At 33.2% G+C, this 15667-nt stretch overlaps 1 protein-coding gene across 1 annotated transcript in view; it reads right to left on the bottom strand.

Annotated features, from left to right (window-relative positions):
* The window catches only part of LOC140044833 (uncharacterized), a 28177-nt gene extending 13428 nt beyond the window's left edge, over positions 1 to 14749 (bottom strand). Inside the window, exon 1 of the mRNA XM_072089512.1 lies at positions 14325 to 14749. Within this exon, the coding sequence (XP_071945613.1) occupies positions 14325 to 14412 (88 nt within the window). The 5' untranslated portion in view covers positions 14413 to 14749. The remainder of the gene's footprint in view (positions 1 to 14324) is intronic.
* Between the last annotated feature and the right edge of the window lie 918 nt (positions 14750 to 15667).

The raw sequence follows: 15667 nt of genomic DNA, 5'->3' as shown, positions 1-15667 counted from the left end.
TTTTCCCTGTTTAAAACATAGGGGAAATTAGCGCCCTGAGGTTGTATTATGGTAGTACATCTACTAAAATTAGACATCGCCCTTTCTCTCTATAATTGTTGTAGTATATAATACGAAAGTAATTTGAAACTTTAAAGTTGTCGTACTTAAATATTATTTTGTATAAAAATGAACAAAAAAAAATGCTTTCACTTTAAAAATAAACGGTTACATTTAACAAAAAGATTGTCTGACAGAAAATTAGATTTTTATTTCAGTTAATTTTTTTCTCTATCCAATGTTTAGTCAAAGTAAATAACAAGCCTATTATGTGATATAAAATGGTATATTCAACAACGCGATTTAGAAAATATATTTTCATTCATGTGGACAATATATCTTTAAATTTACAGAACGACAGAATTTTAAAAACATTACAAAGGGATGTTAGGTACATATCTGTGCTTCTGGAAATGATTATACTTTAGTATATATATATATATATATACAGTAAATATAATATTATGAATAATAGAAATATTCGAGGCCTCCTGCCTGTTATCTATTTTCAATTTAAAATTATACTTCAATCAGTTATTTCTCGATGTCGCCATGGTATGAAGCGTAAAGCTGCCATTTTGTTTACGAACGTGTTAATTCTATGGTGACTGATATCGAACAAAAAGTCCTTGAGTCGGCTAATTATCGCCATCACAACCTTAATTACCTATGTTTAATTTCGTAAAATTCCCAAATTCCCATAACTAATCAATATTATGTTTCATGTCATTTTTTACAACTTTAACTTATTCGATTTGTAGTCTTTATGTCTGTAAATATATTCTATATTTGTGGATCGTTATATATATATTTCGTTGGTTTATGTAAAGATCATAAAAGTGGTATAAAACAATAATACATAATAAATACAGTCCTTTTTATTATATATAGTCGCTATTCAATCGAGTTTAAACAATACCATGAAAGCCCCACTGGTCTAATGGTTAGGAAATGTGCATTTCAAGCATAAGGTTCCGGGTTCGATTCTCGGTTGGAGCGATTTTTTCTCGTTCTTACAGATTTCCTAATCTTTATCGTTTCAAATGAATTAATTAAATTTCAGTATATCACCGGGCGGTTTGGAATAAAATGTTCTGAGAGAGACAATTCTAAATTATATTTTAAAGACCTGCTATATAACGCTCTTTTATTTTTTTATTTCACATGCAAATACACGTGGGTTGCTCTCACGAAAGATAGAGAAAAAATAGAATACTAGATGATTCAGTTTGTGCATTGACATTAAATCACCGAATAATTTATTTTTAAATGTTATAGTATAATTTTATTCTAATAAATAACAAATTTCAGCTAAACATCAAGAGTATAGCATCAGCATATAATATACTCATTTTCGGCGAAGTTAAATTTCACACAGCAACATCAATACAATGAAGTATACATTTTAATATCTCATGCTTGCTCATTATAACTTTTGAAACATTCTTTTACATTACTGTTTATAGGATTCGATTAAAATGCGATGAATATCGAGATTGGCTTCATGAAACAAGCAATCTTATACAAAGGTTACATCACGGAATCTAATAACTCCGATATCCACAGGGAATATCATCCTCTCTCGGATGTGCAATATTTCCAATCACATCATCCACGTTAGTTTTCACACTATCTATTCGACAGTTTAAAGCACGTTAGGCATACAGATACGGGGTTGAAAATACTGGACCTGGACATGGTAGTTTTTAGGCTTATTGTTTGCCTGGTCACAATGAAACAGCTATATAGTTCGGTGGTATCTATACCAGTTGGCTTCAGAAATGAAAATAAAAGCTTTACTAATTATTCCAACAAATGCTCTTATATTTTGGTTCTTTCACATTGGCAGAAGAGTTATCCTCAAACAATGAGTGGTAATTTTATTCTGTAATAGTAATTTCCATCATGAAATTATCTTCAGAAAAAAAACTGGAAATGCCAGTATACCATGTTACCTTATATACTATACATTAGTTTGGGCGTGTGGCGCAGTGTGTCTGGGGTAATAATGTTCAGCGCTTAGAGGTTTCACAACATTAGGCGCTATATAAATCCAGAATATTATTATTATTATCATGTTATGTATAGCAGCAACACACAACTAGAATAATCGGGATATTGATTTAACATATAAATACAAAGAGATCGATGAAAAATACAGAAACAGAAACTGTACGTTCATGTGTAAAATTGGAACCGATGATGATTAGGCTTATTCATAAAAGTACTATATGAGCTAATGGGCTATATAAACAACTGTTATAAGACATTATGATTGCGTCATTTCTGATACATTGTAGTATAAAAAATGCTGATAATATGAGTACGAACACAATGAGTAGATAACTTATACACCGTAACACTTACAATGATGCTTTTTTTACCGGATGGGATTAGGAGTGGAGACTTAAAGACGTCATATATCTGGTATTGAAATCTGCCCTCAATATGATTAAATATTGATCACGTGAGTGCCCTCACACGTAAGTGAGACATGTATTCGGTTACTGAAAACAAGATATTGGTTCTGAATGTTTGTTAAAGCACGCACATTCTGAGCCATACGTGATGATCGTGCTCGATTTATGTTGCACTCACATATAGACATTCTGCTAAAAACATACGTGGTCTCGTTTTACTATGGTCAAGATAGCAGGTTATGGAATATCTTATCACTGTTTATAATATCAATACAATGCTTACGTTATAGAACATATTCACATACATACATACATTGAACATGAACAATAGTATTGTACATAGACAGTAGCTAGAAAATTATTATTATTATTATTATTACGAATATTATATTGATGTTTGCATAGAATCACCATGACATAAATGATGTATATGTAATGTAATTTAACTATACAAAATAATTTTCATTTACATTCGCATAAAGTTATATTGAACACGACAATTATGAGGCTGAGCATGTGTATGTTCAATATAACTATGCTCACGTTCAATTATATACAAATTGAACATGAATAGTCTGTAACTAGTGTATTAAACATGAACAGACTGTATTTGCAACAGATTGAACATATAGGTTAATGCTAGATTGAACATGAACAGTATGTCCATCTAGAGTGAAAATGAACAGTATGTTTATCTATATTGAAAATGAACAGTGTGTTTAACTAGATTGAACATGAACAGTATGATCATCTAGATTGAACATGAACAGTTTGTTCATCTAGATTGAACATGAAGAGTATATTCATCTAAATTGAAAAATAACAGTATGTCCATGGAGAGTGAAAATGAACAGTATGTTCAACTGAGATTGAACATGAAACGTGTGATTATCCAGATTGAAATGAACATTATGTTTATCTATATTAAACATGAACAGTATGTTCATCTATATCGAACATGAACAGTAAGTTTATCTAGATCGGGCATAAACAGTATATTCATCTAGATTGAACATGAACAGTATGTTCATCTAGATCGAGCATGAACCGTATGTTCATCCAGATTGAGCATGAACCTTGTGTTTATCTAGATTGAAAATTAACAGTATGTTCATTTAGACTGAACAAGAACAGTATGTCCATCTAAAGTGAAAATAAACAGTATGTTTAACTAGATTGAACATGCACCATGTGTTTATCTACAGTAGATTGAAAATAAGCAGTGTGTTTAACTAGATTAAACATAAAAAGTATATTTATCTAGCTTGAACATGAACAGTATGTTCATCTATATTGAATATGAACAGTAAGTTCATCTAGATCGAGCATGAACAGTATATTCATCTAGATTTAACATGAACAGTATGTTCATCTAGATTGAACATGAACACTATGTTCATCTAGATCGAGCACGCATCGTATGTTCATCTAGATTTAACATGAACAGTATGTTCAAGTAGGTTGAACATGAACAGTATGTTCAAGTAGGTTGAACATGAACAGTATGTTCATCTAGATTCAATGCTCATGTTCAATCGTGTTCAACAAAATGTTCATAATTAAAATGCCACAGCAGTGTTCTATCGAAATTATCAAACATCGTTAAGATGATATATCTAACGATTAAATTGAAACATTAGAATCATGATTGAGGTTTTGCCTATTGTTTTTCTAATATGTTATATTTTATTACTCATTTGCGTATCTCTTAAATAATATAATAACAAATGTCTAATGCATATCAATTTAATTCATTACAAGTTATAGCAGGATCAATAGCATACAAATCCATAATACGTTAAGTGGCCCATTATAACCTCTAGTGAAAAATTAAAATAATCCTGATAAGAATAATTTAAAATCTATATAATACTAATGTTGGTCATTTCGTAGCTTTAGAGTTTAACAAAGCCTGTTACGCGAGTCTGCTATATAATTATGGAGATTAAAAGTAAAATAAAACGCGTACCATTTGGAATTTATAATAAAATGGTACAAAGGGAATTTTGTTTAAATGAACTAGTATGTAGCCCTAATTGTCTGACATCTGATGATCGTGATCCTAATTAATTGACATTCCTAAAATGGTAGAAACAATAAACGACGTATCGAAGTGCCGTATTGCGTAGTCACAGGTGGGAACAGTCGACGCAGCAATGATGCAAACATCGCTACGACCAGTTTCATTTCACGTAACAACGCAAGAACAGAGGAAAGCAAAGTATGCGGTGGTGAAACAGGTCAAAGTCTACGGCAACTAACGTTGGCGAGCAAACCGAGTAGGTTTGATTTCGCCTACGTACATGGTTTCCACCGGGGAAGCAACTCATCATTTTTCTCAGCGTTAAGGTAATGTCTGTTGCTGTTTATGACAACATAGGCCTACCGTGCGTTTTTTACCACGTACAGTACGTATCGCAGTCCACGTGTAAAATAGATCCGTATTCATTTTTAGTAAATCAAGTTAACTGCATGAATATAAATAGGTCACTACTTAACGCAACACTTAAATTAGGAATTGAAGACCTAAGCTTCAAATGTGAGTGAAGTTTAAGATGAGAAGATCGAAATAACTGATATTTATAGTAAATTGCATCAATTTAGAAGCGTTCATATTTAATCTGTTTGGATCGGCTCCGTGACACGTAAACACAGTTACGCGCGACCACTAGGGATCATGGTCATGTACGTCACAGCTCAAATGCGTGTAATCGTCGTCGTGAAATTAATATTCATTCGAAGATTTAGCAATAATACATTTTAAAAAAAGTTTTGATTGTGAACTTCTTTTACGTCATCGTAAAACGGTATACTATCACTTGTAATGGCGTCTGTTTATTTGCCTTTTGTATTGCGTACGTTTAAGCTATCGTTAAAGCGAAATGCGTTTGTAGCGTTTGAATTTTGCATAGTAGGCCTACCTCATCTTTAAAATTGCGGACGTTCAAACAGTGATTATCGTTACACGTGGTGTTTATAACCATCCAGTATGTCATCGTTGGAACGTTTGTAGTCAATATCAATATTTCACTGACCATTTACGCGATATGTGATCCACGCTTTAATGACAACAACAATAATTTCCCGAGTGACCACATCAACATCACGAGTGTGTTAAGTGCAGTTTAGGTTTAATTGCCTCGCACTGCTTTATGAGTTATGGTTGATGGGGATTTGGGTGTTTGATGCTTTCAGAGTGTACGAATATAAATTGTATACAATACGATACAAACGGTATTTACATATTCATAGACATATATAAGGTAAAGGTGTTTAATTTAATCATACATGTTATTGATAATTGATATTCATGTGAAATAGTAACTGATATGTGTGTCGCAAAGAATGAATTAGACAACTTAAAAAAATAATATTGAATATTCGTTAAAGGATTGAATACATTTAGATAAGAGGTGTTTAAAACATCTTCCCAAATTGAAACAAAACGTGCATATCTTACTAATAGTATTGCTTTGATACAGTTGTAACATGGGATGAATAGTGGCTTGTATCATGGAATAGTAATGAATAAAATACAGGTAGGCCTACACATGAACCAGTATACTATTCGTTATTCGTATATGTAAGCCCGTTTTAATATAGAAAACTGCCATTATATAAGTCAAAATGGTCAAAAAGTTCAATGAGTATTTTTTTTGTAATACTGAATTGGAAGAAGAAATACGTAAATTAAAAACAGAAACAAGAATAGATCAAGCACAATGATTCAATGCGACGTATATCAAGATTATTAACTGTTGAAATGTTCGTCGCCATGGCTACATATTGAACAAAAACCGTAGTGAATTCATTATGGGATTTTTTTAATGTTTTATATTATAACTATCAAAAGAGATTATGATATTAATCATAATAAAAGTTTGCTTGGCAAAATAAAATTTGCTAACAAACCGACTCGATTGTCACAAATAATGTAGGCCTACACATCACGTTTTATACTTATGGCAAGTATATATGGCAAGTAGGCTATATATGTATATAGCCTATCAAGAGTTTCAATTTGATGCTACATCTACTAATTGCTTTAAGGTACTTTAAAATACTAGTCCAGTTATTTGTAATGCGTATTAATGCCATTATTTGCTGGAATAAGAACAGCACAGTATAATTATGTTTGATACAGATGTTTACCTCTGTTTCTATGGTTCTCTATACTGTAGACTCGTCGGTTAAACTTGGTCCTCGATCTTTCTAAAGTCGTATGGAAGTGAGTAACAGAGAACAGATCAAAGTTATTGAAATTTAGATTTAAGCATAAATCGTACCATAATACAATACAACTGAAATAATACTGTAAAGATAACGATAGTAGGCTAAATGAACTGCATAGTTGCAACCACGTTGCATATAGTGTGTGCTAACTGCACTCACTGTTTGTAAAAACAACGTAGGATTTGGCTATAATGTTATTTCCACAAAGTTCTTGCATTTCACCCACCTATCTCAGAAAGATTAAACCATTCTTCAATCCCGGCTATGCCACAGTGTAGGCTTATAGGCATTTTAGTATGGAACGCCTCCTCTGCCTTCAGTTCACATTTGTCATGCAGTACACACCAATCGTCATGCAGTACACATCAATCGTCATGCAGTACACACCAATGGTCATGCAGTACACACCAATCGTCATGCAGTACACACCAAACATCATGCAGTACACACCAATCGTCATGCAGTACACACCAAACATCATGCAGTACACACCAATCGTCATGCAGTACACACCAATCGTCATGCAGTACACACCAATGGTCATGCAGTACAAACCAATGGTCATGCAGTACACACCAATCGTCATGCAATACACACCAATCGTCATGCAGTACACACCAATCGTCATGCAGTCAAATATTGCGTAATTTATACCGCCACCTATCGACAAAATCGAATATCACGTGACGTTTACTAGACGGCTGTAAAACTAGGCTATTCAAACATTATACTACAGCAACTCACGCTGTCTACTACTACACCGCACGTGCTTTATGACTAAAATGGCTGGAAAAACTATTAAATAAATCTTGGAATCTATAGGACGTAAAGCACGTGCGGTGTAGTAGTAGACAGCGTGAGTTGCTGTAGTATAAAGTTTGTATATAGCCTTAGTTTTACAGCCGTCTAATAAAAGTCACGTGATATTTGATTTTGTCGATAGGTGGCGGTATAAATTACGCAATATTGGACTGCATGACGATTGGTGTGTACTGCATGACGATTGGTGTGTACTGCATGACGATTGGTGTGTACTGCATGACCATTGGTGTGTACTGCATGACGATTGGTGTGTACTGCATGACGATTGGTGTGTACTGCATGATGTTTGGTGTGTACTGCATGACGATTGGTGTGTACTGCATGATGTTTGGTGTGTACTGCATGACGATTGGTGTGTACTGCATGACGATTGGTGTGTACTGCATGACCATTGGTGTGTACTGCATGACCATTGGTGTGTACTGCATGACCATTTGGTGTGTACTGCATGATAAATGTGAACTGAAGGCAGAAGAGGCGTTCCATATATTAGCGGTACATATTTTTGCGAGGCCTACTTGTGCTGGTAACACTGATGGTGAAAGAATGTCACGGTTAAGTTAACTAAGTGGTAGGCTACTCCTACCAAATACTGTCTCATGGATCGGAAGTTAAATTTTTCGGTTTTACTGGGCCAAAATCATTATGCGTGTAGTTTACGCAAACTGTCATTCATGCAATTGGCGAATGTGCGAGTCTCCCAATTTTGAGTATCTCGCTCCCGATATTTTAAATAAACCAATTCTCCTGATATGTATACATTTATAATTTCTACTACTCTAGATATTGATAAGAGATTAAAAAATATACTATCGGTCCGTAAAATATTTATAATCCATTCATTCGTTTTAATTAGTGAAATAATGAGTTGGCAACGCAAAGTTCACCTTCGGAATACGCTCTATAGTGCCATTTACCGTTTGATGTTATAGCATTATAGTGGCAAAACTATATGTTTTCAAGTTGGGATTGCTGGTTGTTTGCGTACGATTCAAATGAATAAGCCAAAATAAATAATATTTTTAGAGTTAACTCAGGTGACATGTTGGAAGTAACTTATTACAGGAAAAGAGCAATCTAGGTTACCCGGGTACTCCTATGCAGATCGATTCACAAGAACATATTTCACTTCTGTTTGCACTTTAGTTTATTTCCAGGACACAGATTTACTAATGGAATGGCTAATAGAGGCTCACGCCTTTTTGAAGCAAACAGCACACTTTGAACATTAATGGTGATTGATAATGTTTCCTAAACTTTAAATGGAAAGACATGAATTTTCACGACAGTGTCACACTTTACGCTATAGAGCACATTATTCCTATCATCTTGGAAATTTTCAAGAACATTTTTACAGAAATATGTTTATAGTCAACTTGAGTTGCAAATTGAACGAATAAACAATAAACTCTATCAAACTCAATATCTGCAAAAACGCAATAGTAATGAACAATAACGATTTATGACGCAACGCGACGTAATTAGGAAGACAGAATAACGATTCACGACGCGTCACATCTTTAAATCTTCCCTATCTTTGTTTAGGTTTGATTGATATACGCACGTATTGCGTTTACCACATTGTTTGTAAAATTAATTAGTAGTCAACAATAAGTAATGCCGGCGCGATAAGGTTGAATAGAATCTAGTTCAGAATCTATAGTTTGGAATTGAGATCAACACAGACACAAAACTAGCAAAATAGTTAAAGGAGAATATGAGGGATTTAATATGTTAGTGATCATAATATAATAACATTAAGAACATGTGAGCATTTTAGCAGGTGATAAATATATCATTGATGAATAAATGCGGTAAGGTCTAAGGTTATAAAATGTTCAAGACAGGTGCTTGTGACATCATTGCGTCATGTTCATTATTTCAAAAAGAATCACTATACTATACGGCTATCAAAGATAATCTAAATCATAATATATTATCAATATTAGTGAGATGCAACAACCCTACTGAGATAGCAAACAATGCATATAAAATCTCACCTTTATACCATGTGAATTCTGGATTATAAAATTATTTTATTTATGTATTAAATACAGCGTCACATGTGACATTACCCATTAGGCATACCATTAATTTCTGCATGATTTGTGCAATAATAGAAATTTTCTAGATTTACAATTAAAAAAAACGGTTGCTCTTGTGTATGATCAAAATAAGGTTCAAATCCCACTGGAGAAAATCTATTAAAAATTGATTTATTTTTAATGGAACTTTCGCTGATTATCTGAAACACGATATAGATTGTATCAAGTTCATTATGATTGTATGCTTAGGTTGTTTATTGATTGGTCTACCGTATTAAATTTCCTTACAATTATTTGTAAGATTTATTATGTTTTTAATATATAGTTGCCGTATGAATACGGAAGCTAAACGAAACAAAGGAAAGTAAGAAATCGACTTATATCAAAGAACTTATAACGCAAGAATCTCCTGTTCGTCCGAAGCGGGTAACAATTTCGAAAGGCATTGTGGGATAGAATAGGGTGGCGCCATTGTGAACCATGGAGTAGGGCGCCCGCATCAAATTAGAAAGTCAAAATCATAGAGGGGATCTGCTAATGCTCTAGGGGGATAGAGTAATTGACTGAGGAGTAGGGCGCCCGCATCAAATTAGAAAGTCAAAATCATAGAGGGGATCTGCTAATGCTCTTGGGGGGATAGAGTAATTGACGGAGGAGTAGGGCGCCCGCATCAAATTAGAAAGTCAAAATCATAGAGGGGTTCTGCTAATACTCTAGGTGGGGTAGAGTAATTGACTACCTAGTTTGGAGGGGGCGCTGCTCATGCTGTGTGAAATGGCGTCGCCCAGTTTGACCTTTTAACCCTGTACTTCCGATACTGTGTTTTGAATGCAAATTGAAGAACAGGAGATTCTTGTGTTATAAGTTCTTTGCTTATATAGATAATCTAATCTATCGATATAAGCAAACTAATGAATAATTTACTTACATCAGCAATGTTACAAAGATTAGGAGGCATATTAAAAGGCCTGTCAACTTGGAGCAATTAGTTCAATTATTTATGTTATGCTTTTGTGTTTATTATTATATATTATATTATCATTTTAATTCATAGGTATAGATGACATTCTAAACCACCAAGAAATATATTGAAAATGAAATGTTGTAACTGATAGAGATGAGTTTGTGAAAATGAGAAAAGCTTCAAACTTCTGCTTGATATGCTTAGACCAGAGGCTTCCTGGTAATTTTCAATATTATGATATCTTTTTATTTATATATTAGCTATTAATTATAAATCCAAAGACAAATTACTGAAAAAATGGTAATGCTGTGGGTATCAGTGGCTGGATCGCAATGAAGATACAAACAATAAAATAAGCAAAAAGCTAAATCAAAAATGATAAAGTAAAACAAGGCAGAACAATTTATAGACTGTACACTTGTTAGAGTTTAGGGTGTATGAACATGTTTTTTGTTAGCATGTCTCTACAATAGAATGAGATTGGTTACTTCTTATTTAAGACAAAGAACGAATGGACCCAAAAGAAAGAAATAGGAATGGAAACAATAAAGGAAGTCTCTTGCAAATGTTCTTTTGTTATCTATTTTTCCTTGTTTTAATTTCTCATTTATAATTCCCTTCGGTTTCAGCAAAACTGTTAAATATTTAATCAGAATCCAAAAAAAGGTAATGCCATTATTTAAATAGAAAGGTATAACGATTATTTTATTTGTATTAAGACATTGAACAAGTATACATTACTTGAATTATGTTTGCCTATATCGCTTTCACAAAAAAAATATTTATCTAAAGCACATCATCTTTTGTGACGTCAACAGTGTCTTTGTTGCTACGGCATAAGGACCTGTTACATTTTTGTTTGTGTTATGAGTCTTTAATGGATTTTCAGTCAATCTGCTGCTGCAACAAAATCTCACCATCACAATATTGTTTTCCAATAAGTAATTTATTAAAATTTAATTAAAAGGGAATTAACATAATGCATAGAACATTGAATTAATTTGGTTATTAATTTGGTTATTACTAATAATAATAATCTTGATAGTCGACTAGATTATTCATATTTTATTATTATGAATTTAATTATTAATTGTGTTCCAGACTTTATTTAATAATGTATATGACAGACGGATGATTAATATGATACGGTTACAAGTGGATTCGGCCTGTGTGTATTTCTCGAGAATCACACATAGGCCTATATAGTGTTGACATGCTTATATTTTGGAAATAATTCTATTGGTAGAAAATGTACTATGTATTATTTATGTAATGCTCTAAAAGTAGTCGAAATACTGTAAATCTTACTATTAAAGAACCGTACCGCACAATGTATGTTGGATCAGGATGGTTGGATGCACTATATTTTTCTTGAATACACCAAACACATCTAATTCTTCTTACTACGGTGTGTTTAACTGGATTGTGACCCTAGGCATGTACATTATGTACATAATGTACATTACATGTTTAGGCCTACTAAAAGACAATCAACTTTGATGCGGCAGCAACAATCATGACAGCTGAGCACTTACCCAATTTAACATGATCACTGATCATGTGTGGCAGAATTAGAATTGCTATTACGAAAACTTAGGAGGCTATGTCAAATAAAATGGTTTATCTCATTAAATGTACTGATGTATAAAATAAGAGTGTGTACTCCCCTAGCAAACATTAAACAAACTCTTCTTCGTCTACACGATGACATCTATTAGGTTTCAATAAAATTAAAATGTATACATTATTATCATAAATACTCGTCAATGTTTCCTGAAATTTGCCTAGGCTTTCAGACAGACACTGTGCCCTCCAGGGATACATCCGTTTCACAGAAGAAAAACACATAATCCACACTAACAGTCTTGAAAAAGTCTTATAGTGTTGAGATGTTTTGTTTTTTGGTCGTAGAAACAATCCTGATAAGAATTGAACACATGCATTACGGTAGCCGACCACCTCATTAGTACGTAGGAACACATTTTTTCACTAAATTAGTTAACGCCCACTAGGTTAAATCATTTCAGAAAGTATGACAACATTGGTTAGTGTCTCCATCTTTCCGCAACAGAAAAACAAGACCTGATTACAAAGTATATGCATAGCCAAACGACAAGAACTCGAAGAATTTGTTTTTTTATTCGACAATTACGAATGCTACATAAGTGATTTCATAACCTTAATATTGTTGTAAATTAAACTATTCCGGAAATGTGGCTTTACATGCAGATAGACAATTAGTTGATTTTGATCACATTAGGCCTAGACCTACTTAAGCGCGTACCGATTGTCAGCTGAATTATCTTACAGAGCCTATGTAAGTTTAAGATTAGGCCTACGTTGATGAAGGTTTAATTTATACATTAAATAGTAAAAGTGAGAAGCCTTCAAGAAATAAATGACAACATTTAGTATGTTATAAGACATTTAATATTTTTGTTGCGATTTTTTCAGCATTTATTGTCATCATAATTTTAATCACTTTATATTAATAATAATTACCAAATGACCGAAAGCTCGTGTTGAGAACCCGTGATCAATCAATTTGTGTAGAAATTAATATTTGACTGGCTGTGCGGATGGCAATACATGATAATCAACTCTACATTAAATGGTAATGACGTTAGTATGTCTTACTTATGCAAACAACATTCTCGTCATAATTCTGTGATTGAATTCACAAAACGTGTGGTCAATGATCACCTGAGTCGTCGCAATTATTTTACGCTTGTTTTACAGTAAAAGAAACTGATGTTAGTATCTCTATTTCTAATCATGCGAAGGTTGAATACAACAATATAAAGTGTACATTATTATTGCAACTACTGTATCACGACATATGACTCATTTTATTTTGTAATTTGTTGTAGAAATATTTTGTCAATATTGACCCAATTATATTGCGTGTGTTATTGGTAGTCAAGGACATTAATTATGAATATTAATACATAAACACGCACTCAATCTGTCCTGTTGGTGTTAATGACGAAGGAATATTATTCAAAATTATAACTGCTACAGACTTTCTGTTCAACGAAATAGTATTACATTTTAATGCCGCTATTTATTGTGGATTAGTATCCTTTAGAAGAACCAGTTTGTGTAACGATCTTATTAAAATATAGGCATAATAGATAATTATTCAATTATCGATTGTACACAAAAAGAGAACACTAAGTGTCATGGAGCATTTGTGCCCCATATGTTTGTTTTTTTATTTGATTTTTGCCGGAATATAAAATGGAGAATACAATTTAAAAACATTTAAGCTTTTTCATTCTTGCAAGTGATGTTTAATGGATCTCGCTTGAACGCAACGCAAGTAATTGATGACAATCTGAAATGTCGCTTGTGATTGGTTAATTCACTTCTTGCGTTGCACGATCACTCTTCCACTGCGCTGAAAAAGGTTGTAATGTCATCTTATATCCAAACATATTTCAACATGTTCGTTTCCCGTTACACGTGTGCTTGCTACAGCAATTTTCTGATGTTCTTTTACGCGGCGCAAAAAGAAAAAAAAACACACTTACACACGTACACGCGCACGTACATCCGAACACTACATGCAATGATATATTCTTAAATTTTATACCATTCGACTTTTTTATCATTGCGTGTTAAAAGCACATTAGTAATTGGCATACTAAGAATTATTAATGATTAATAATGTTATCATACCCACTAGTGTATTGACAATTCTCTGTTAAATATACAAAGTCGAGCATTAGTGTGAAATATAATACACTGTGTCACGTGACACTTAATATTAATACTAGTAATAAGAAGAATCTCACTTACTTTTCGGGTAGAATTCCAAACTGAAAGTAGGCTGAAGTATATCGAGTCCAGTAATATAAAACACAAACAGAAAGAATAAAATACTCATTCTTGCTAACTTGAGCACATCATCTGTGTAAAAGAACAGATGGCGCCTAGACGATCGAGAGGCCTAATGATTTGTTTCCAGGTCTGCGAATTAGTCACTCAGTCGTACGTATATAAAGTATTTTCTCAACCACGCAGTCACAACATCCAGGTAATAGATTCGTATTACTTATTAACCATGCAAACATGCATGTCATTTGACAATATTCTAGTTAATTACGAATAATGATCTCCATATTTCGCGTCTTATCTTGAGTCGTCGCAAAAACAATCAACTATAGAAAAAAAAAGCGACGTGAAATACACGCCGTCACTAATGCGATCGCGTAAGGTCCTTCAATGAGTCACAGGATAATCACTAGCCAACGTTCCAATGCCTCTGACTCGATCCTGTTAGTTTGGAAATGAGCGTGCATCATTCGCCAATGAAATATACGTTATTTTCATTCGGTTAACAATATACTTCTTATTCAACAATAGTCTTTCAATATAGAACGTGACGGGTTTCGCAAAAATAGTATTAGCGATACCCGCATGCAGATGATTCGCTAAGACCTTACTGCATGTGTGACGTATAATATTCGTATTGTCTGTGTTTATTTATTTATTAGGATGAAACATCGACGATTCTGCATGTACGGCGTACACAATTATATACAATATACAATGATTTTGGACATAATTGGTCGATCCGAAATTGAGTATCCCAGAAGAAAATTCAAGTTGAAATCAGTTAAACATTCCAGTTTAAACCAGTTGGAATTAACTGGTAACTGGTGTTAAGTTACTTGTTTACCGTGATAACTGGTGTTAATTTTTAGTAAAATAAATCCAGCTTGTTCCCATTAAATCAACAACCAGTTAGAACCCTGAGTTTAAGCACATGTTTACTGGAATGTATAGAGAGGGAGAAAATGGTGAGTTATGTCCAAAATAGAAAATTGTTTATCCAAAATGAGGAAATTCTTTATTTCCCAGAATATAAATTATTGGTGGCGCTATTTCATGTGCAAAATTGAGTAACTGTATTTAAGACAAATACTGATGTGTTTAAAAAAGTGGACATTCAGTAAAAAATTTCGTCCAGTTGATTTGTTTTATCTTTGTCTACTAAAATATAGATAAATGCTGATTTGCCTAAAATGTGGACATTGTGTTCAGAATATTGACAGTGTTGTGTCCAAAAAGAGCTGACTAATAGTATACAGAGAAATAGTGGTTTGTCAAAACGTGGAAATTTGGTATATAGACGATAG

This window comes from Antedon mediterranea, chromosome 3, assembly GCF_964355755.1.
Source record: "Antedon mediterranea chromosome 3, ecAntMedi1.1, whole genome shotgun sequence".
Classification (NCBI taxonomy): Eukaryota; Metazoa; Echinodermata; class Crinoidea; order Comatulida; family Antedonidae; genus Antedon; species Antedon mediterranea.
Note: the sequence above shows the minus strand (reverse complement) of the source record. Positions and strands in the feature narration are given on the sequence as shown.